Consider the following 22,389-nt stretch of genomic DNA (forward strand, 5'->3'; position numbering starts at 1 on the left):
AGGTTTAATAATCATATGTCTTCAATCTTGAGGAATCTCCCCATATTTATATGACCTAGATATAATGGTACCTTAAGTTCCTGCTGAAGTGTTATCAGGTCATTGTTACTAATTCCATCTCCTCCCTGTGCTTTGTTTGGATCCATTTTGTGCAGTTCTTTTTCAATATAATCAAATTTGATTCCATATTCTGGGGTTACCTGGATGTCACTAGAACAACTTATCACCCCCTTTGTGGAGCCAAACTGTTTTGCATAAGATTTTGTAAATATATCTATAATCTATTGTGTCCGAGAATAAATTTTAAAATCTGCACACAGTTTATCAGTTTGTGTGTCTTTACTCCTTCCACATCTTATGTATCTATAAAAAGGTTTCCAATTATGCTTAATATCTTTATATACTTTTTCTTCAAAAATTTCTTGATCTTGTCTCACACTATGCTTAATCTGTTTGTCCAGGTTGTTTATTTCAGTTTTCAAAGTTGTAGTTCGACCTCTCTTCAACTTCTTATATTTCTGTCTCCCACCTTAATCAGATATTTTGTTCTTATAGAAATATATCCCCTGATGTTATATGCCTAGATCCTGATGCTAAATATTTTTTTGATTTTTTTGCACCAAAAAATTTCTCTTTCAAAACTTTCCACATTACATCTGGGTTTTTTCCACTGAACACCTCACTCCAGTTAGTTTTACATAGTGACTGTTTTCCTTCCATATAATCTGTAATTAACCTTCTGTGCATTGGTTTAGATTTCAGTTTAGCAGAATTATCTAGTAACAAATTAGCTGCGGAGGTGCAGCAGTAGCATTGTCGCCTCACAGCAAGAGGTTCTCCCATTCGATTCTTGGCTGGAGGGCCTTCTATGTGGAGTCTGCATGTCCTCCCCTCAGTCGAGTGGCATTCGAAAGACATGTGTAGAATGGGCGTGCCTTCATTGAAGGTTGGGCATCGAGCTGGCATCTCGGCACTGTAAAACTCTACTGCCCATCATTAGCGGACTGGAGTTCCACTGTGGCGACCCCTAACCAGGATCAGCCGAAAGAAGAACAACATCTAGTAACAAATTAAGCTTTATAACCATATGATCACTGCACATCAATGGTGGTAAAATTTGACTTGAAGTAACAGTAATTCCTTTTTATTTGAGAAGCCATGCTATCTTAGACTATAGCCCATGAGTAATTTTTTATAAGTAGTTGCAGCATTTATTTATTTGGGTGTACTGGCACAACTGTTTTATTCATGGCATATGCCAAACAGGGAGTGTGGTTTTAATTATACGCCTATTGCAAGTGTTAAAAGAGCACTATTACTACACTCTGTCCACTTCTTGCATTAAATGGTTCAACAGTACAGCCACGTTGACCACCATAATAAATCACATACTGTTATGAATTGTGAGTGCTTTAAATAAGAACATCTATATCTAATATGTTCCTGATACTTCAGAAGATACTGTTATGCAAGTTTGCCTAATATTTGCTCTGCAGACAATGGGTAATGACCTTCTGGGCAGAAAAAAAGTAGAGGATTAAACTCCCATATCCAGTCTTCTGATTTTCTGGAGAGACATCAGTGTCTTGTCTTGTGGTCTTTATTTTTTATTTTTATTTTATATTTGTTTACCAGGGTTGTACACTGATCACAACTTACAATTTGCTGCTACTACCTTGATGAAATAATTCACAACAGAAATTAAAAAAAAAAGTTGGACAGAAAGGCAGTAACCTGTACATATCAAAAACAACAGAAAGCAATAACGTATAACAAAAACTGTACAGTAGCTATTAATCAGTGTGGCAACAATTGTAAGAAAATGTGCAGTCAGTTTATATGATTATATTACAGGTTTATATCATGGTAGAAATGCTGTCAGATAATGAGGGTTAGGGCAGGAAAGGGTGAAGGAGGTAGAGACAAAAGGTGAGAGTAGGTGAGAGAGATAGTAAAGCTAGAGTTTAGAGGCCCTTAGGTGATGTGGCCTGCTCTGTGTCAAGTACAGTTTGATTTGGTGTGGAGGAATTTTTTAAGTTCATCTCTAAAGGTCTGAGAATGGGATTGTAGTTCCTTTAGGTGGATGGAGGGACTGTCATACTTTAGGAGGAAGGGATTGTAGTTCCTTTAGGTGGATGGAGGGACTGTCATACTTTAGGAGGAAGGGGATTGTAGTTCCTTTAGGTAGATGGAGGGACTGTCATACTTCAGGAGGAAGGGGATTGTAGTTCCTTTAGGTGGATGGAGGGACTGTCATACTTCAGGTGGAAGGGGATTGTAGTTCCTTTAGGTGGATGGAGGGACTGTCATACTTTAGGAGGAAGGGGGTTGTAGTTCATTTAGGTGGATGGAGGGACTGTCATACTTCAGGCGGAAGGGGATTGTAGTTCCTTTAGGTGGATGGAGGGACTGTCATACTTTAGGAGGAAGGGGGTTGTAGTTCCTTTAGGTGGATGGAGGGACTGTCATACTTTAGGAGGAAAGGGGTTGTAGTTCCTTTAGGTGGATGGAGGGACTGTTATACTTTAGGAGCAAAGACGGAGTAAGAGTGCTTGTTGCATTGTAGTCTAGTTTGTGGGGGTTGGAATTGGGGGGGGGTGTATGGAACAGCTATCTGAGGTTGTAGAGTGTGTGTGTGTGTGTGTGTGTGTGTGTGTGTGTGTGTGTGTGTGTCTTCTGTTTGTCAGCTAGTGGAAGGAATGAGGATGGAGACTTTGAAGATAAGAAAGACTAGTAACAGGCCTGCTCTTTGTCATACTGGGAGGCATTTGACTTGTGTGAGGGTGAGGTGGTAGTGTTCATGAGAGGGTGAGTTATGCAGCATCTGACAGCCTCAACAGGTTTCTGTAGTTTAGCAATTTAAATGCAACATGTCAAGGAATTCAAATAGGTAATCTGTGGATGATTCTGCAGGCTGGGTTTAAATGTTTCTGTGAATTCATCTTGTTGAAAAGATGCAATACTTCCAAGTGCCCTGCCATTTATTAGCCCTACTAGTCTCAGGTTGTTACATCTCATTCTAGTCTTCATTTCATTAATTTTTAAGATTACATTTGACTATACTGTGCCCTATGATTGTTCCTCCATCTCCTGCATCTATTTGACTATACTGTGCCCTCTGATTGTTTCTCCATCTCCTGCATCCATTTGACTATACTGTGCCCTCTGATTGTTCCTCCATCTCCTGCATCCATTTGACTATACTGTGCCCTCTGATTGTTTCCTCCATCTCCTGCATCCATTTGACTATACTGTGCCCTCTGATTGTTCCTCCATCTCCTGCATCCGTTTGACTATACTGTGCCCTCTGATTGTTCCTCCATCTCCTGCATCCATTTGACTATACTGTGCCCCCTGATTGTTTCCTCCATCTCCTGCATCCTCTTGCAGTTAACTGCAGCTTAGGGTGACAGTCTGGGAATTAGCCTGCCATGGTGTTTTTTATCATGCTCTGGCCCATACAGCTTTAGCTCCTCAATAAATATACCATGTGTCTCCCACCTAATTCCTGTACTTTCTTCCTTAGTGTAACATCATTCTTCATTGACATGTCTGAGGAACTGTACAGTATATTAAGCCATCCACACATTTTCTTTTATTTCAGTTTCCAGGCTGGTTACCCTAAGTCCTGGCTCGACACTCTCCCCTTATTTCTTTATGAAGTGGCTTCTTCCTGCTGTCCAGTCTGACATTTGATGTCCCCATTTATGTGGATCACTAGTCCACCACCATTTCCTCCCTTTTTATGATATTCTGATATAACCCAGGCACCTCAGAGTTACACACCCTCTTGTCACTGGCCAATTGTATAATACCAGCCACATTCACTCTCTGGGGCTACATCACTGCTTGTAGTTACCCTGTCGCATTACCCAAACTGTTAATTGTAAACTCATACTATTTAGTTTTACTTGTTTGAGTTTCTGCTATGTCCTGGGTCTGTTTTTTTTTTCCTTCTTGTTACTGCCGGAGTACCTAGTCCCTCCTCTTCTGTTTCTTTGACAGCCCCTTCTCTTATGTAGTCTCTCCTCTTATCTTTCTGCGACAGCCCCTTCCCTTAGATAGTCCCTCCTCTTCTGTTTCTGTGACAGCCCCTTCAGTCTTACAGTAAAGGAATGATCACTGAGACTTACCATTCTGAAGCCTGATCTGAGCATAGTGCTTTTCTCTCTGCTGGGTCTGCCCTATATATCTGCTTGTCTCAAGTTTTTCTGTCTTGTCCACTGACACAGCCAGTTATCACAAATCCCATCATTCATCAGTATGCTAACTAGCAGAACAGATAAAACCTCTAAGAAAACTATATCCAACAGTGCTCCATGGCATCTTTCTGCAAGCTTTCTCGCCCTGCTTGTTACCCCATGAACTGTCTACCCTGAGAGATACGTGTGTGTGTGTGTGTGTGTGTGTGTGTGTGTGTGTGTGTGTGTGTGTGTGTGTGTGTGTGTGTGTGTGTGTGTGTGTGCCTATGTGTATGTGTGTGTGTGTATGTGTGCGCAGTTGTTACCACCTTCTATTTCTTACAACGTGGTATCCACCAATTTCTTTGACAAAAGTCTTATTCCCATTATTAGCGCAGACTGGCTTTTCTGTCTTTCACTTCCTGTACTTTTGTGACTACCTCTCCCACCTACAGTCTTTCATGCTCTGTTATGTCCCCTTGCACTTTTCTCCGGTGTTTGCTAGCTAGCTGCCTTGCTTCTTGTGTTCCTTTTAAGCATGTCCTCCTCCCTCCTCTGCTTTTCATATTAACTCTGTCTACTGTAGCTTACTATTATTTACTCTTATCAGTCCTATCCTGTTGCAGCTCCTCCTCTATTGCCTTGCCTTGCTGATCATTACTCTTTCCTTTTCCCATTGTAAGCACCACTTTCCTGTCCATTTTCTCCCCTGTATCACTCTTCACTAATGGAGTGCTTTTCCATACCCACTTACCCCCTTCTTTTACTTTGGTGCTGTCTCCTATAGCGTACCTCTCAATTGTACAGATTTTTGCAGAATGTCCAGATTTTTGCATCATATTTTTGGTCCATTTTTCATAAAATTGTTTTTTTTTCTGGCAAATTAGTGGCAAATCATTGAAAACTGAAGTTAGAAAAATAACAACACCCATTTGAGTTTCAGATTTAATACCTGTCAGAAAAGTCATGCTAATACACAACTTTCTAAGTTTGTATGAGCAATATTTAAAAATTGTCCCTATTTTTGTGCCTTTGTCCCACTTTTATTTAAGGCTTTGTCCAGATTGTTTGCTCTAAGAGGCTGAGAGGTATGTCCTATAGTCTTACCTCTGCATGTACTTCCCCTTTATTTCTTATCACTGCTTTCTGTCCCTGTTTGTCCATTTTGATTTTCTCTAATTGTAATCTGTTCCCTGGGTACATCTCTCACATTGTTCAGTTAACTTTCTGTCTATTGTCCCACTTAACTAGTAATCTGCTGTGACCTAGCATGAAACAGCAGACCAAAAGTACCAACACAGACCCTGCAGATACCAATAAAGGCTGTCCCTCCGTAAAATTCTTCTATTCAGAAGAATATAGAATTCCAAATAACTCCACAGGCAGGCTCCAACAAACCATTTAATGTATTTATTAGACAAACAGAATGGAAAAATAATAAAACAGCAGATTAAGCACTTTCATCTCCACTCGAGAGACTTCATCAGAATCATCTGCTACAATGACCATGTACTTAATATACTACATAATTTCCCTTCATTGGTCAACCAATTAATTCAAAAGATTATAATTAAATAAATTAACCCTTTCTAGGTCAAATGCATTGATAGTGTTACAGTTCATAGTGTAGAGACCACAACATTAAATACCAAATATAAACATTAATATAAATGTTAATATAAATATTAATATACATATAAGTATGAATTAAAATAATATAATACCTAATAAAGGACTGTGTGTTTAGTTAATCCTAAACAACTAATAAAAATATATTACAGTGCAAACCAAATGAACATTTTATGTGCAGACCAAAAAAATGTGCAAACTTAAAAGTAATATCATATAATACCATGCTTTATTACTGAGGGGGAAAAGCACACCAATTCCCTGAGGAAATACATGTTAATATTTAAAAATGTAAACATGTATATGTTACAAAAGTTATAAGGTTAAAAGGTGAAAAATATTACTAGTGTTACTGACAGTGGTATGAATGGATGATTCAGTGTACACCAGTGTACACCATTACTGGTGTTTTGTCTTTGTATTAGTGTATTTAACTTAGTATTAGTGTATTTAACTTAAGGATCAGACCTTTTTGGGTTAGCTGATAATAGTTTTAAGGCAGGGGTGATAGAGATATGGTCGTTCAAGCCTGGATTATTACATGCATCAAGCCTTAATTGCCAAATCATTTCCCGAAATTCCAGTCAGGGCTCCCAATCACCCCCTCTTGCATTTTGCTTAACTTCCTCTAGCATCCAAAACTTGCAGTCTGTGTCCTTACAAGTCAACAAATGTCTGTATAGGGCATTGTTTTCATTCTTCTTATTGATATCATGTGCATGTTCATATATGCGTAACCTTAGGTTACGCTCTGTCTTTCCAATATAATATGCCCAGCAGACCTTACAGTACACTAAATACACCACTCCTATAGTATAACAACTAGAATAAGTTTTACCGTTGATTTTAAAACCAATACTGTGTATGTCCAAATCTTTTGTTCCGGCTATGAAGGGACACTGGGAACACTTACCAGACTTAAAAGTCCCAAGTTTTTGACATGTCCCCTCTCCTTTTTCTTCTCCAGTATATTTTTAAATTAAAATTCCTTTTAAAACTTTATCTCAAGGGTTTTTGAAAAAATGACACCCTAGTTGGCATCCTTCTAAACATACCTCACGTATAATTTATACATTTTTTGACCCAGCATTTATCTGTGTAATATGTCAATGTCAAGTAGGGGAGTTGTGTTGTGATTTGTTCTGTGTTTCCCAAATTTTTCTTTGCTCTTATGGGATGGAAGAGAAGAATTTATCCCAGATTTTATGAAATATTTGAACCAGATTACAGGGTTTTTACAATTCACACATGAGTTTGGGGTAAATGAAACACATTACTTAGATGTGAAGTTACAAAAAGACTATAAAAATAAAGTTTACAGGTCCAGTATATACAGAAAATATTGCTATTCTAACTCATACCTACACTATGAGAGTGACCATCCATACAATCTCCAAAAGAATATTATAAAGGGACAAATATGTTCATAGGTTGGTACTAGGCTATCGGCCCTAGGGCTTATACAAGCCTAGCCATAACAATTCCCTGGCTATTTCTTCCCACACTATTTACTTCCCTGGACCCCTGTCATGCAGGGTGACTGATGTGATCCCCGGGGTGAATTTCCTTTCTCCCATCCAATCATCAAGGTTCTTTTTGAAGAGGGCCAAAGAGGCGCTCTGCTTGACATGTATGGGCAGTCTATTCCAGAGTCTGGGGAGTCTCTGGGTCAAGAACCTATCCCTCCAGCATGTTTTATTTATTGTGATGACAAGGTTTAGATCCCTGGAGCATGTGGTTCTGAGGGATTGGGATTTCTTTAAGTGTAGCATGTCCAACAGCTGTGGGTTTGACATGGCCTTGTATGTTAAGGAGAAATCGCCTCTGAGTAGACGATATGTGACAGAGTATAGCTGGAGTTTTTTAAGGCAGTCAGCGTAGGGCATCTGCTTTAGGCCTGTGATTCTTTTAGTGAGGTATTTCTGTGGCCTTTCCAGTTGTTGCAGGTGTCTTGAGAGGTACAAATGGTTAGAATAGCAAGAATAACATCAGATAAAATGGAATTCATGAAAGAAATTGAGATTGTACATAAAATGTTTGGTGAAATGGGATACCCCTACCAATTGATTAATCCCATAAAGAGATGTGTGGTGGTAGAATGGGGAACACCTTATTTACCATTATTGACTAGTGAAGAGATTACTGGAGCTAAGAAAATTTTGGAAAACACAGAACAAATCACAACACAACTCCCCTACTTGACATTGACATATTACAACGATGTAGGTTGGGTCAACAAATGTATAAATGATACGTGGGGTATGTTTAGTAGGATGCCAACTAGGGTGTCATTTTTTCAAAAACCCTTGAGATACAGTTTTAAAAGGAATTTTAATTTAAAAAATATACTGGAGAAGAAAAAGGAGAGGGGACATGTCAAAAACTTGGGACTTTTAAGTCTGGTAAGTGTTCCCAGTGTCCCTTCATAGCCGGAATAAAAGATTTGGACATACACAGTATTGGTTTTAAAATCAACGGTAAAACTTATTCTAGTTGTTATACTATAGGAGTGGTGTATTTAGTGTACTGTAAGGTCTGCTGGGCATATTATATTGGAAAGACAGAGCGTAACCTAAGGTTACGCATATATGAACATGCACATGATATCAATAAGAAGAATGAAAACAATGCCCTATACAGACATTTGTTGACTTGTAAGGACGCAGACTGCAAGTTTTGGGTGCAGGAGGAAGTTAAGCAAAATGCCAGAGGGGGTGATTGGGAGCCCTGACTGGAATTTCGGGAAATGATTTGACAATTAAGGCTTGATGCATGTAATAATCCAGGCTTGAACAACCATATCTCTATCACCCCTGCCTTAAAACTATTATCAGCTAACCCAAAAAGGTCTGATCCTTAAGGTAAATACACTAATACTAAGTTAAATACACTAATACAATGACAAAACACCAGTAATAAATACACAAGGTGTACACTGATTCATCCATTCATACCAATGTCAGTAACACCAGTAATATTTTTAACCTTTTAACCTTATAACATTTTTAGCATATATATTTTTTACATATACATTTTTACATTTTTAAATATTAACATGTATTTCCTCAGGGAATTGGTGTGCTTTTTCCCCTCAGTTATAAAGCATGGTATTATATGATATTACTTTTAGGTCTGCACATTTTTTTGGTCTGCACATTTTTGGTCTGCACATAAAATGTTAATTTGGTTTGCACTGTAATATATTTTTATTAGTTGTTTATGATTAACTAAACATACAGTCCTTTATTAGGTATTACATTATTTTAATTCATACTTATACTGATATTTATATTAATATTTATATTTATATTTGGTATTTAATGTTGTGGTTTATACACTATGAACTGTAACACTATCAATGCATTTGACCTAGAAAGGGTTAATTTATTTAATTATACTCTTTTGAATTAATTGGTTGACCAATGAAGGGAAATTATGTAGTATATTAAGTACATGGTCATTGTAGCAGATGATTCTGATGAAGTCTCTCGAGTGGAGATGAAAGCGCTTAATCTGCTGTTTTATTATTTTTCCGTTCTGTTTGTCTAGTAAATACATTAACTGGTTTGTTGGAGCGTACCTTTGGAGTTATTTGGAATTTTATATTCTTCTGAATAGAAGAATTTTTATGGAGGGACAGCCTTTATTGGTATCAGCAGGGTCTGTGTTTTTACTTATTGTCCCACTTACCTGTACTCCTTTTACAAACTTTGACTTATCCTATCAGCCCTTGCTCATCCCATTCTTATGTCCCCCCCCCCACAATCTTGTTTTCAGCCTTCCTGTCTTCACTTTTGGCCTAGTCCATCTCTGCATTGCTCTGTCTAATTAGCCACACTAGAATTACTTTTAGCTCCAATTTCCTTACCTGAAGTTCCTCATTTTCTTGCAGGTCCTGTGAACACTAACAACCTACAGCTCCCTAGGCTAAGCTTCTGTAATAAATTCACTTTAGTGCATCTCTTCTCTCTTTTTTTTATTCGTTAGTCTCAAGTTTAATTCAGTTTTTATTTAGAAACAGACTGATCACATTGTGAATGCACTGGTCCGAGGAATATTCTCAGCCATAACCTGAGAAACTGTCAGACTGAAGGATATGATGCAGCTGTATTGATGAGATAACACAGTTGATAGGAACATGGTATTTGCAATAAATTCACTTCTTTGTATTTAATAACAATCACAAGTGTGTAGTGCCATTGTGGAAACAAAAGTAGTTTACAAAAAATCACTCTTATTAGGATTTGTACAGTTCTGTGGTCATATACTTAGATATTTTGCATAGTCTGTGGGAGGTGGAGAGGTGAGGACACTGATATAAAAAGTGGTAGGGGGATATGAAGGGAACGTAGAGCAGTAAGAAAGACTGGGGGAGTACAGTAATAGCAGTACCAGAAATGTAGCTGTAGAAACTTGTAGGAGGTCTATGGTTTACTCATTTTAGGCAGTACAGCAGATATAGCAGTGGAAGAGGTATGGAAAATGTGCTTTAGTATTTTCCCAAGAGGTAAGCAGATGTATCATTATTTGTAACTAGCTAGGCTTTTCTAAACAAGTATTTTCACTGCCTGTCTGTTAGCAAGTGTCTAAGTTACAAGCAATACTTAGAATAACAATACCTAAACAAAAACATCATTTAATTAGAGAAACAACTCATAATAATTTAGGTTGGTTTGTTTGCATGAATTTCTGAAATTAGTACTCTGCTACATAAAAGAACTAGAAATTTTCTCCAGTGGCTCTTACAATGTGTATTATCCCAGATGGCTTGAATGTAGGTATTTTGGTGCCTAGCTGCGGAATAAAATGATTCATGTTCTTGTCATGCTATAGAAATTAACTTCCTATTTCAGCAGTATTTTTATACAACAGACATTGTTACTCTGTATGAGCTTAATATGTTTTCCCTTTTGAATTCTAGGCATCGGGGAAGATGGATGAGAATGAATTTGTCGCAGTAACAAGTACAAATGCCGCAAAGCTTTTCAATTTGTATCCAAGGAAAGGAAGGATTGCAGTTGGATCTGATGCTGATTTAGTTATTTGGAATCCAAATGAAGTGAAAATAATATCAGCTAAACATCACAATACAGTAATATGACAAAATTCCATTGTTTTCTGACTGCTTGATATGGAATAAGTTAAAACATGACAAAATACAGTGGATATAAAATGTGTACACACCCCTGTTAAAATGCCAGGTTTTGTGATATAAAAATGAAACCACAATCAATCATTTCAAAACTTTTCCCACCTTTAATGTGACCTATAACCTGTACAATTCAATTAAAAAACAAGTAAATCTGTTAGGGGAAAAATATAAAAAATAAAAAACGCACACTAAGCTGGTTGCAGAAGTGTGCACACCATTAAAGTAATACTTTGTTGAAGCACCTTTTGATTTAATTACAACTTTCAGTTTTCTGCATTTTAGGACTATACAGATTTTAATTAAGTCATAAAATTTCACAGACGTGCATTCATCACCTTTGCTCTTAATCTCAAAGACTTGCATGTTTGAATGCAGTGAAATTGTTTTTCTAGATCTCATCCTGACCTGTACCAAGTTTTCATTTCTTCAGAACTTGCCCCTCAGTTTTATCCAAGTCTCACTTCTCCAGTGCAACCCTATCCTTGTTTTTTCTTTGTTATAACAGAAGATATGCTTCTGAAAGACTATATTTAACATTGTATACTAGTCAATGTCTAATTCCTAAACAAAGGTGATGCAGGTTCTGCTTCCTGTGCTAACTTTTGTTAATTTTGGCATATGCAGTTCTTTGAGTTTAGCATAAAACTCAACAATGTATGGCTTCTGCTGCTACTCAGCCTTTAATTACTAGTATTAATCTCATAATTCAGTACGTCTCATTCTCAAGGTAGAAGATATATTGGTGGGCTTCAACTCAAGTAACTGTAATTGTAACTGATTATACACGGTGATGCAAAAAAGAGAAAGTGTTGATTTAAGCTATAACTAAATTATACTTTAGCCATGCTTAGGGTTCAAGATTCACTTCTTTAGCCATAGTTAGTGTCCAAGATTCACTTTCTTGTGAGTTACACATTTTGCACATACATATTGTTAACTAGTCCCTTGATTAGAGTGAAGGGATTTACATATCTACTGAACACCTACCAATTAAATAGAAATCACCATATCCCAAAATCGGGTCTATATTAGATATTCAAACATTTAATAGTTTGAATCACTAAAGAACGAACCTTAGTGATCAAATTTTTAAATGTTCGAATATATATAAAAATTAAAAAAAATAAATAAATAAGAAAACTAAAGGGTGCAAGTAGGGGGGGCAAGCCCCCCCTGCACCCCCCACATGCTCCCCCCACACCCCCACTAGTTAAATATACCAACTCCAAGATTGCGCTACAGTATAGGAAATGGGAAATTCTCCGTTTCTGTGCTGAAGCATACTGAAATGCAATCTCGGAGTTGGTATATTTAAGTAGCGGGGAGTGTGGGGGGTGCAGGGGGGCTTGCCCCCTGATTAAGACCTTTACTTTTTCTTTTTTTTTTTTAAATATTATTTTTATAGATATTCGCACTTTTAAAAGTTTGATCACTAAAGTTTGTTCTTTAGTGATTCGAACTTTTAAACATTCAAATATCTGATATAAACCCCCTAAAATTGGGTTCCTATCAGCAGACCAAAGACGCATATTTTTGAATGCGTCTTGGTTGAATTGACAAAACCGAAACTGCAAAATATCGAAGTGGCATGTAAGCGAATTCTTTCCCTGGTAAAGAATTCGCTTGACCGCTTCGGTACTTTGCCGTTTTCAGCACTGTAGTGCAGTCTTGGAGTTGGTATATATAAGTAGGGAGGTGTGGGGAGCACAGCCCCCCATGTCAGGGGGGTGTGGGGGGCAAAGCCCCCCACTTAATGTTATGTTTTAATGTGCTTTCTTTTTTTTTTTTTTTTTTTTTTGTTAGAACAGCGATTTTTTTTCTCTTGGAAAAAAATCGCGGTTCTGACAGTTTGATTTTGTAAGCTTTCGCTTACATGGGGTCGATTAATCACCGTTCACTTACCTAAGCATTTGGTGATCTAATATAGGCCCCCAAAATCATATGAGTAAAATCACATACGTAAAGACAGAGCATTCTGTTAAAACAAAATAAAAAAATGTACAAAAATGTGAATACATATTAAATGCTAGATCAAAATTTCTCTATATACATATTTTTAGATCTCATTTTTATAACACTTGAATTAGAAATACAGCCATTGATTCCCAGACAAAGATTTGCTTTCAAACTAATTTGCCAGATCATTTCTTATACTCTAAATTTGTGCTTGCAGTGATTACCTCTCAAATTCACTGCTACTGTCCCTATGTTAAAAAACTGAAACTTCTTGACAGCAGCACAAAATAAGGAATGTCTGCATAAAACGATGTTGTTTTTTTTACATTCATGGTGATGTTTTTTTTAACAGAATAAGTATGTTCATATATCCTTTATTGCAAACAATGTTTTTTTCTCTTTATGGACTACATCACAAATCTGACATTTAGCAACATATATCACTCTACAGGTAGTGCCATCATACCCACCCTTAATGGCAGTGGCTATGGGAAAATCAGCTGCAGTAATGAGTGTCTCCTCAAAAATACACGTATATTGTCTGCATCTACCATATTTTATCATTGTGTTTTGTCTTCTTTCTGTGTTTGTAAAAGTAACACTTCATTTTTCCAGTGTTTGCTTAAAATTACCACCTTAAAACAGGGATTCATCATCACCTTCATCTATCAATGCTGAGTTCCGAGTAAGACTGGTCAAGGTTTTTTTTTTTTTTTAATGAAAACGTTTAATCCCTTCACCCTTGCTGGAAAATGTTGCACTTTACTAACAAGTGGTCTGGTTAAAGTAGATCATGTAGTGCTTAATGCAATGTCAGGACCACCAATCTTGTCATATAAACACACTTTCTGCAATAGGACACACGCACACAGGCACACACAGCATTGTAGACTCTGCCATAAGCAGGGCATGTGCACATACGGCATGCCATGTTATGCACCTAAGTGGCTACCCAATAACAAAGTGCATACAACAAACTGCTTATGTCTGCTTGTACAACTTCAGCAGTGGTGAGTCAGTCCAGTGGTATATCACATTACACTATGTTTGTCAGCAGAGTAGCACATATCTGCTGCTGAGAGCTGTAGCAGTTTTTTGGAATAACAGGTATCATTTCGCTTTGTGACTAATCCTGCTGTATGTCCTACATATATAGACTACATGTACTACATAGTCCCAGTCTGAATGGTGTACCTTACTGAATAATTGTGTGTGTGTGTTTTTACAGCACCACTGTGATATGTGAAACATGAGCTCAGCAGTATTTGTGGGCTGAACACCAGGTTCAGTGTTCCAAGGCTGTGGATTCCATTGAACATCAGTGGCATAGCATATTCTGGAACACTTGGCCATCCTCTTTTAGGAGGTATGAGTATTCCCTATGACAGATAGATATAGAAGTATTATTCATCAATAAGGAACCTTTTAGATGTACATGAGGCATACCTATGTGCTTTATAACAAAGGACTAGCATCACCACAGCCAATGCCTGCATCAAGTACAGGACTTTTACAGTAACAGGAGAAGTAGCCAGCACTAGCCTGCATAGCTGTTCATGTTATTTGCACATCTAAGCTACATGCCAGAAGCAGTGGTGTTAGCAGTGTTGTACATACTACATAATAGGTGTTATACCACTGGATGTAAATATATAGTCACTCTGTTGTAAAATTAAGGTCTCAGTGACAGGTGATATATGGCACAACAGATACTTCAACCTATAGATAGATCAAGTTTGTTGAGGGGTGGCCCACAGATTGAAAACAGCCAGGAGCCCAAGGTTTACTTAATCTGCTATGGAGTGCAGCAGGGGAAATAAATAGCAGACATGGAGCTACATAGGTTAGATGGCTTTGTGGGCTTTGGAACAAAAAATGCATATACATATTTTTAAAGGTATGTGTAAAGGCTTTGAAGGTTATGTGCAATGGCTTGTGAAAGAACATTTACCTGCTTTTCCCGTTAATAATTTATGAAGTGTGCATGTTTTCTTATCATTTGATGGCTACAGTTAAAATTATTTTACATTTTGTTTTCTAGGTGGTTGAATATAATATCTTTGAAGGAATGGAATGTCATGGTGTTCCCACTGTTGTAATATGTCAAGGAAAAGTTGTTTTAGAAGATGGAACCCTCCATGTCACAGAAGGATCTGGCCGATTTATTCCACGGAAGGCATTTTCAGACTTTGTTTACAAAAGAATGAAAGCTAGAAACAGGGTAAGACTTGTAGCCCATGTTATTAGCAAAGTGTATGTAAAACAGATATATGTAAAGCAGATATTACATGATTATCAGTTAGTGCAGTGGGTTAATACTGATGATTTTTATGGCAAAGGTGCAGGGTTTGAAGCCTTCTCCCCCATTTGAAGTTTACTACCTTTGTTAATGTACTGCAGTCCCTCACCATTCAATCCAATATGATATTCATGGGGAATCTCAACTAATTCTCTATAGATTGGGAATCTTACATCACTTCTAATGCAAAAGCCCAGACATTCCTAAACCTTGTTAATACCAACATACTGGAAAAGTTAGTCCATTCTCCTACCAGGGGTGGAAACATCTTTGACTTTATACTCACAAACATGGGGAGGGGGCAGTGTTCCTCTCCCAATGTAATATCTTTACTTGTCAGATCTGACCATAAGGCAGTATTACTTGAAATAAAAATTAAATCCGGTGGTCCAGCAAAACTAAAAACCTTTAGGAATTATTCCTAGGTTAACCTCTCTGTACTAAGCAATACCATGGCTAAATACCAAGCACCCCCAAACCCAGTAAACTCCATAGAATACACTGAGCTATTTACAAAATCTCTGTACAGCCATATTGATAGTTGTATTGAGTGCCCACTTGTATTAAGAATAAGACAAACTCAAAAGACAAGCCATACTGGTGGAGTCACAATATCAATTGGTTTAACAACAAAAGAAAAATCTTGGCCAGTCATAGGAGAAACAATGCCATACATACTAAAATCCCTTTGACCAATCTAAACAGACAGGTAAGAGGGTTAATTAATGCTTTAAAAGCTAAATTAAAGAAAAAAAACAGCTTCTCATGCAGAGGACAACCACAGAGCTTTCTTACAGCTATGTCCATAACCTCAGAGGAAATACACAGCAATGCGCAGAACTTATTCTAAATGTAATCACCCACATTGAACCAAAGGCCATTGCTAACTTTTTGGCTGACAGGTTCAGTTCAAATTTCTCCCCCAATCCTCTGATAGTCCAAAGGAAATACTACACAATGCAATCCCCCCAACAATTACTAGGGAACTGGTCATTAATGCACTGTACAAGGCTAAAAATGGTGCATCGATGGACCCCAATAACATGTTAGGATATTTAATAAACATGACCTCTCTGGCCCTCTTGAATCACTTTTCAACTAGAGCCTTTAGTCGGTTTTGTGCCAAAAGAATGGAAGATGGCTACAGTCATTCCCCTGCACAAGGGAGGTCCAACTACTGATACAGGTACGTACACACTTATAAATATTACAGCCTTGTATGTAAGGCCATGGAAAGCATCATCATGGGCATGATAAATGAGGACATAGGTCACCTGTAAGTACTAGACCCAGAACAGTTCAGCTTTGTTACAGGAAGGTCATGTCTATTAAATCTAGTGGACTTTTTTGGGAGGGTCAACAAAGCATTGCATGAAGGTAAGACTATGCACACAGCTTACCTTGACCTGGCCAAGGCTTTTGATGCAATACCACACTAAGGCATTATAGACAAGCTCACTAATTTAGGTATAAACCTTTTATCACCCATTGGATGGCCAACTGGATCACTGATAGGACCCATGAAATCAAAATAGGTAAGGCCACCTCTACCAAGAGGTCAGTTATTGGCAGTGTCCCCCCAGGGCTTGGTACTGGGCCTGCTCCTTTCTGGTATCTATTTCTCTGAAATGGAAGCAAATGCTGAAGGTTTATGGCTATGTTTTTGGATGATTGTAAGGTAGGGGTTATCATAAACTCCCCTGTAGACACTTGTATTCTTTAAGATGGTGTATCTTTGACTAACAAATGGTGACAAAGCCATGGTCTTAAAAATTCATTGTTAAGAAATGCATAATTGTACTCTCAACCATCCTGGCTAATTACCATGTGGTAATATGTCCCTAAGAGTTGACCCAGTGGTCAGGGATCTGGGTACGCACATAGGCAGTAGCCTTACCTTTGACCATCACATGGCCACAGTGATAAAGATGTCCTTTTATGTTATGCAATTTATAAGTCAGGGCATGGCATCTAGGTCCAAAGAGGTCTTTATTCCACTGTACTCTGCTCTTATCAGACCAATCATAGATTACAGGGCTCCCTTTGGTATGTACTTGAACAGGCATGTGCAGCAACTAGAGTGACCTCAAAGTTTACATACAAAAAGAATACAAGGCATAACAAACCTGCCTTATGAAGAGTACCTTAAAGCCCTTTCTCTCTACACAGTTTCCTATAGATTACTGAGGGGTGATCTATGCCTGGCTTACAGGGCATTCACAAACCCCACACTTGTGAATCTCCTACATAATCGTAAGTCTAAGAGTACCAGAAATACAAGGTCTAAAAACTTGAATTTTGTCTGTGACTTAAACAGAACATGCTGCAGAGACAGATATATATCCAAGAGACTGTACCTCCTATGGAGCAGGATTCCATCCATGCAAAGAGGTGTTCATCTATTACCCAGCTTAAGCAAAACCTAGACAAGTGGATTGGGAATAGAAAATTTACACTGGGTCTGGCATCCATTTTCCCTATGGACAGAGGTAGCTTATAAATGCCTGGCCATCAAAACTTTCTGAAAGAAAAAAGATGTCCTGCATCCAAATATGGCTAGGTTTAGAAAGGTCCCCAGGATTGTTAGCCTAGTAACAGTCTATGAATCTATGAATTACTAAATGGGAGACTTGTCAGCAAACTAGTAATACATTCCATTGCAGTTTGTATAAATCCATAGTAGTCTGTTTCTAAGTGGTTTATTCGTACATCATTATTCATGAATGTAATCCATTGTTATTACAACAGTGCTGTGCTGCAAACAGTTCCCCTGTCATAACTGTATTACACGAGCCTTCCTTAATATGGTGTTGACACATGTCCTGAAGCAATTCAACATAAAATTTAGTATCTAACCCTGCTGAACCCCAGACCAAAATCACAGCAAGGTTAGATGCCCTGATTTTGATTTTTTGCTGCTTATAAAAGTTTTCAACTTTGGATTATTTTCTAAATGGACATAAAATGTATTGCTAATCAGTATGAAGCATGTTTGAAGTTCTCTTAAACTTTTTTTCCTGTCTTTCTATCCATTATTGAATTTTGTTACATTTTTGATAGCATTCCCCCTTGAGTAAAAGCAAACCACATGTTTAAAACCTTTGTAAAAAGTCTTAACATAACTCTTGAGAATACTGCCACATTCTACTACACCTTCTTGTTTTGCCCATCTGTTCTTAAGATAAGATCTCTCATTACCAGGTACGTGTTAGTTAACCCTCTCACTGCTCAGATCACCTCAGTCAATCAAGTACTAAGGAAGAAATTTAGCAAGGGTTGCATAAACTTCAGTATAAAATATAAATAATTTGGCTTTAACAAATAAAAATGGTTACGAGGATAAGTATCTTCGGTATCCCTAGATTGTTTCAATACTGGGAAACTGAGTGAATGTCATATGATAATGCATTTTCAATTTCTAACTTGCAACTTAGTTACTCTGTTGAAGTTTGGTTATTGATTCTCAATGTAAATTGCATAGTAAAACAGATATGAAATATGTTTATGGCATTGTTCCCTTTATTTTTATAAGTTATTGTGAAGATTTTCAGAGCATGTACTTGAACAACTAATGTAGTGTGGAAATGGTATTTATTCTTCATGTCCTTTATCTTATTTTATTCATTTTTACTTGGTAAGTCTACCAGGTGTAAGACAGTTTTGTGGATGACAAGAAGCACTGTCATAAGAGCCTTGCTCAAAGCAATGCATTAGGCAAATGAATGTTCACTAAGGGGAATCAAACCCTGAAGTACACTATGAAGCTGTTAATAGCTTATAGCTTCTTACTCTGGGTTAAATTGCCAGATCTCATCTGTACTGGCTCTTAAAGTACTGAAATGGGTTTAGGCCAGATTCTAGGCCATGGGGTTCAGTCCTCTTTCTATTGCTGTCTATATAGAATTTGTGTATTGTCTCCTTCTCTAAGTGCCTTTTATTCTAGATACTCTGCCTTCCTCCAAAGTTTGCTGACTGACTGTTTACTTTAAATTGGATGCATATTTTTAATTTCTTTTAAGAATTTTTTATTAATTTAACATACGTACAGTATATACATAGAAAGGAAGAAATGCAACATCACATACCATCATACAATATTAGGAATACATTGAATCATCAAGGTAATCTTACCAATTAACACATTAAGAGTCTTGGTATTTCAGTAGCAACATTTTAAGGTTGTCCCAGTAGCTAAAAGTCTCAGTATGATGTATAGAGCTTATTCTGATCATCCCCTTTTCAGTTTTACATAGCAATGCTGTTAAATTAAAAAAATTCTTTGACTGTAAATATGATTTCCAAATTTTTCTAATAACCTTTCTAGCAACTGTCAGAAGACTACAGAACAGTTTTTGTTGTTTGTCTTTTACAGATAAAGGAAGTGGAACATTCATTAGTATTAATGATCTAGTTAAAGAACAATTATCAGACTATAACCCTTAAAAACTTTCTAATCTCCTTGCAATATACATTATTTGTCTTCATCTATAAACATTTGTGTCCAATTAGCTTTTACATCTTTACTACATCTTCAACAGACTGAAGAAGTCATTTTACTAAACTTAGAGATTTTATAGGGACTAACAAATCTTCTGTGCATATATTTTCAAATAAAAAGTTTAGATTTAAGTAGCAAAGTTTTATTCTTACCATCAATTGAGTCATTCAGCCCATGACTATCTAAAATGTTCCATAATTTCTCATTAAAATTAATATTCATTAATTAATAATTAATTTATTTATTATTCATAATTAACTTATATAACATGGACAAGCTTCCTTTGTAGGTTAACAGACCCTCATTGTTAGCATTCATATATTCATAGGAGGGGACAGTGTTCTTTTCCTCTTCACTTATATTATCTACAAATTCATTTAATTTCTTACTAGTGAATAATATTAACTGGTTAGCAGCTTCATCCAACTTATAATTTTTCATGAAATATTCTGGTGACTTAGCTTTTCATTTTTCAAAGCAATCAGACCATACGGTAAATCCATTCCATTTTACTAAATTCATTTTAACATTGTCCTGAGTTTCCTTAAATCTAGAGATGTATGCAAGGGGAAAGTACAAACAATTCCATTTTGATATTAATGGAGTTTTAAAAACATATTTCTTAACTGTTTTAAGAACTGATTTTATATATGGAATGTCTTAAGATTGCAATGAATTTTCATCTAAGGTAAAATTCAACAACCAGATGAAAAGATTCTTACATATTTCTAATTTATCATATTTGATAAACTTATAAGAATGTTTTTAAAATCTACTCTTCAATGGTTTTCCATTGACTAGTATAAGTTGAGTCCATACAGCTTATAATAGAGTTAAAACTTGCAACAATAGAATAAAATTCTACATCTGGGAAGCTAATACACCATAATCTTATATGATTTATATAAGCAATTCTCATCTTTACAGGATACCATAAAAATAAAGTTAACATTTTTTCTATTTTCTCTAAAAGTTTTTTATCAGGTATTAAAGATATTGAATGCAGTATGTATATAATTTTTGGGTAATATAATAATTTCAATAAGTACTAACCTATCCTTGAAAGTTAAAACAAATATTTTTTCAAAATTATTATTCATAATCTTACTCACACCTTGATAGATTTTTAGTTCTTTTCCTTCCCATTATATTTATATTTATTTTTAAAATTACTATCTAATAATTGAATTAATACTAAAGTTTAAGTTTTATTATTAGATTTCAGTTCTCATGACAAGTTTCATAAGAGGATTTGTTTTGTGAACATTAAAAAAGCATATGGATTTATTGCTTTTCTTATAGAAGAATGGTTATGTGAAGGGACAATATCAATGGATAAAGCTCATTTTCTCAATAAATGCCCCAAATTAGTTGTATTTTAGGCTTGACCAAGGTGCACAAAAACTTGGATGACCCCCTCTTAGGCCTAAATTGGCAAGTAGGGTAAGTAAAACAGATGGAATGGCTATATTTATGGATGAGCAGCTTCAGAAAGTTGTTTACAGGAGCATGTTTTTATCAAGGACACATTTGATTTTAAAAAAGTGTTAAAGGAATTGAAGTTATGGATATGGATTATTTAGTGACTATTGACATTCAGTCCTTGTATATAGTAATTTCTAATGAAATAGGGCTTGACTTTATGAGAACTGAATTGTTATGTTCAAAATTATTTACTAAGGAAATGGTTAGTCTCATTATAGAAATGCTTGATGTAATTTTAATGTACATTTTTTTAATTTAATTCATCTTTCTTCCAATGGGTAGATGGCTCTGAGCTATGCTAATGTTTTTATGACTGCCTGGCAGAGGGACTTTATTTGTAAGAGTCAATTTTATAGTTGTATTCTTTATTATGGATGCTTTATTGATGATTTGTTTATTGTTTGGAGAGGGAGTTTAGAAAAGTTATTATTTTTTCAGTATGTGAATTCTGTCTGTAGCTATTTAAACTTCTCTTTTAATTATGATCTTAAAAGGATTTATTTTCTAGACATTTAGGTTTTTAAAGAGGGTAATAAGTTAAAAACTAAAATTTATAAAAAAAAGAAGTGCAGAACAACACTTATTTAAATTACAACACTGCACCCCAAGAATATGAAAGATAACATTATTAAGAGACAGCTGATGAGAGTAAGTGAGCTGATGGAAAATGATGATTTGTTCTTAAGAGAAGGAGCAGCTTTGTGTTCTAAGATTTTAGTTAGGAGTTGCCCTAAAAAAAGTTAGTTGAGCAGAACATTGATGAGATTATTAAAATGAGATTTGATAAAATTGGTACTTCTAGAGAAGGCACAAGAAATTCAAATCAATACAAAATGGGAAAGTTGTTTCAGTATTTTTTAGATGCTAAAAATATAAAAGAAATTGTGAGAGGTAATTGGAAGATACTCTGTAGCTTTCCTGATATTAGAAAATTTGGAGAAGGTCCTATATTTATCAGTAAAAAAGGGAAGAGTTTTAAGAATATTTTTCAAGCTAATTTGAGTGAGAAAAATATAAGAAGGGAAGCATAGATGCAATAATTGCAACTGTTATCATTATCTTAAAGCAGATGTAGGAGATTTGGTAGTTAATTATATAAAATTAATATATATGACTGTTTTCCTTACAAGTCGAAGTTTGTTGTTTTATTTCACCATTTACTCAGCATGTTCTTCATACTGTGTGGGGA

The 22,389-nt window shown here is 36.2% G+C and overlaps 1 protein-coding gene across 1 annotated transcript in view; it reads left to right on the forward strand.

The window, feature by feature from the left end:
• DPYSL4 (dihydropyrimidinase like 4) overlaps nucleotides 1–22,389 on the forward strand; it is a 225,749-nt gene that overhangs the window by 166,932 nt on the left and 36,428 nt on the right. Inside the window, exons 11-12 of the mRNA XM_044056812.1 lie at nucleotides 10,732–10,902; nucleotides 14,960–15,139. Of these exons, the coding sequence (XP_043912747.1) occupies nucleotides 10,732–10,902; nucleotides 14,960–15,139 (351 nt within the window). The remainder of the gene's footprint in view (nucleotides 1–10,731; nucleotides 10,903–14,959; nucleotides 15,140–22,389) is intronic.

The sequence above is a fragment of the Protopterus annectens genome, chromosome 14.part0 (genome assembly GCF_019279795.1).
Source record: "Protopterus annectens isolate FY-2018-M chromosome 14.part0, PAN1.0, whole genome shotgun sequence".
Taxonomy (NCBI): domain Eukaryota; kingdom Metazoa; phylum Chordata; order Ceratodontiformes; family Protopteridae; genus Protopterus; species Protopterus annectens.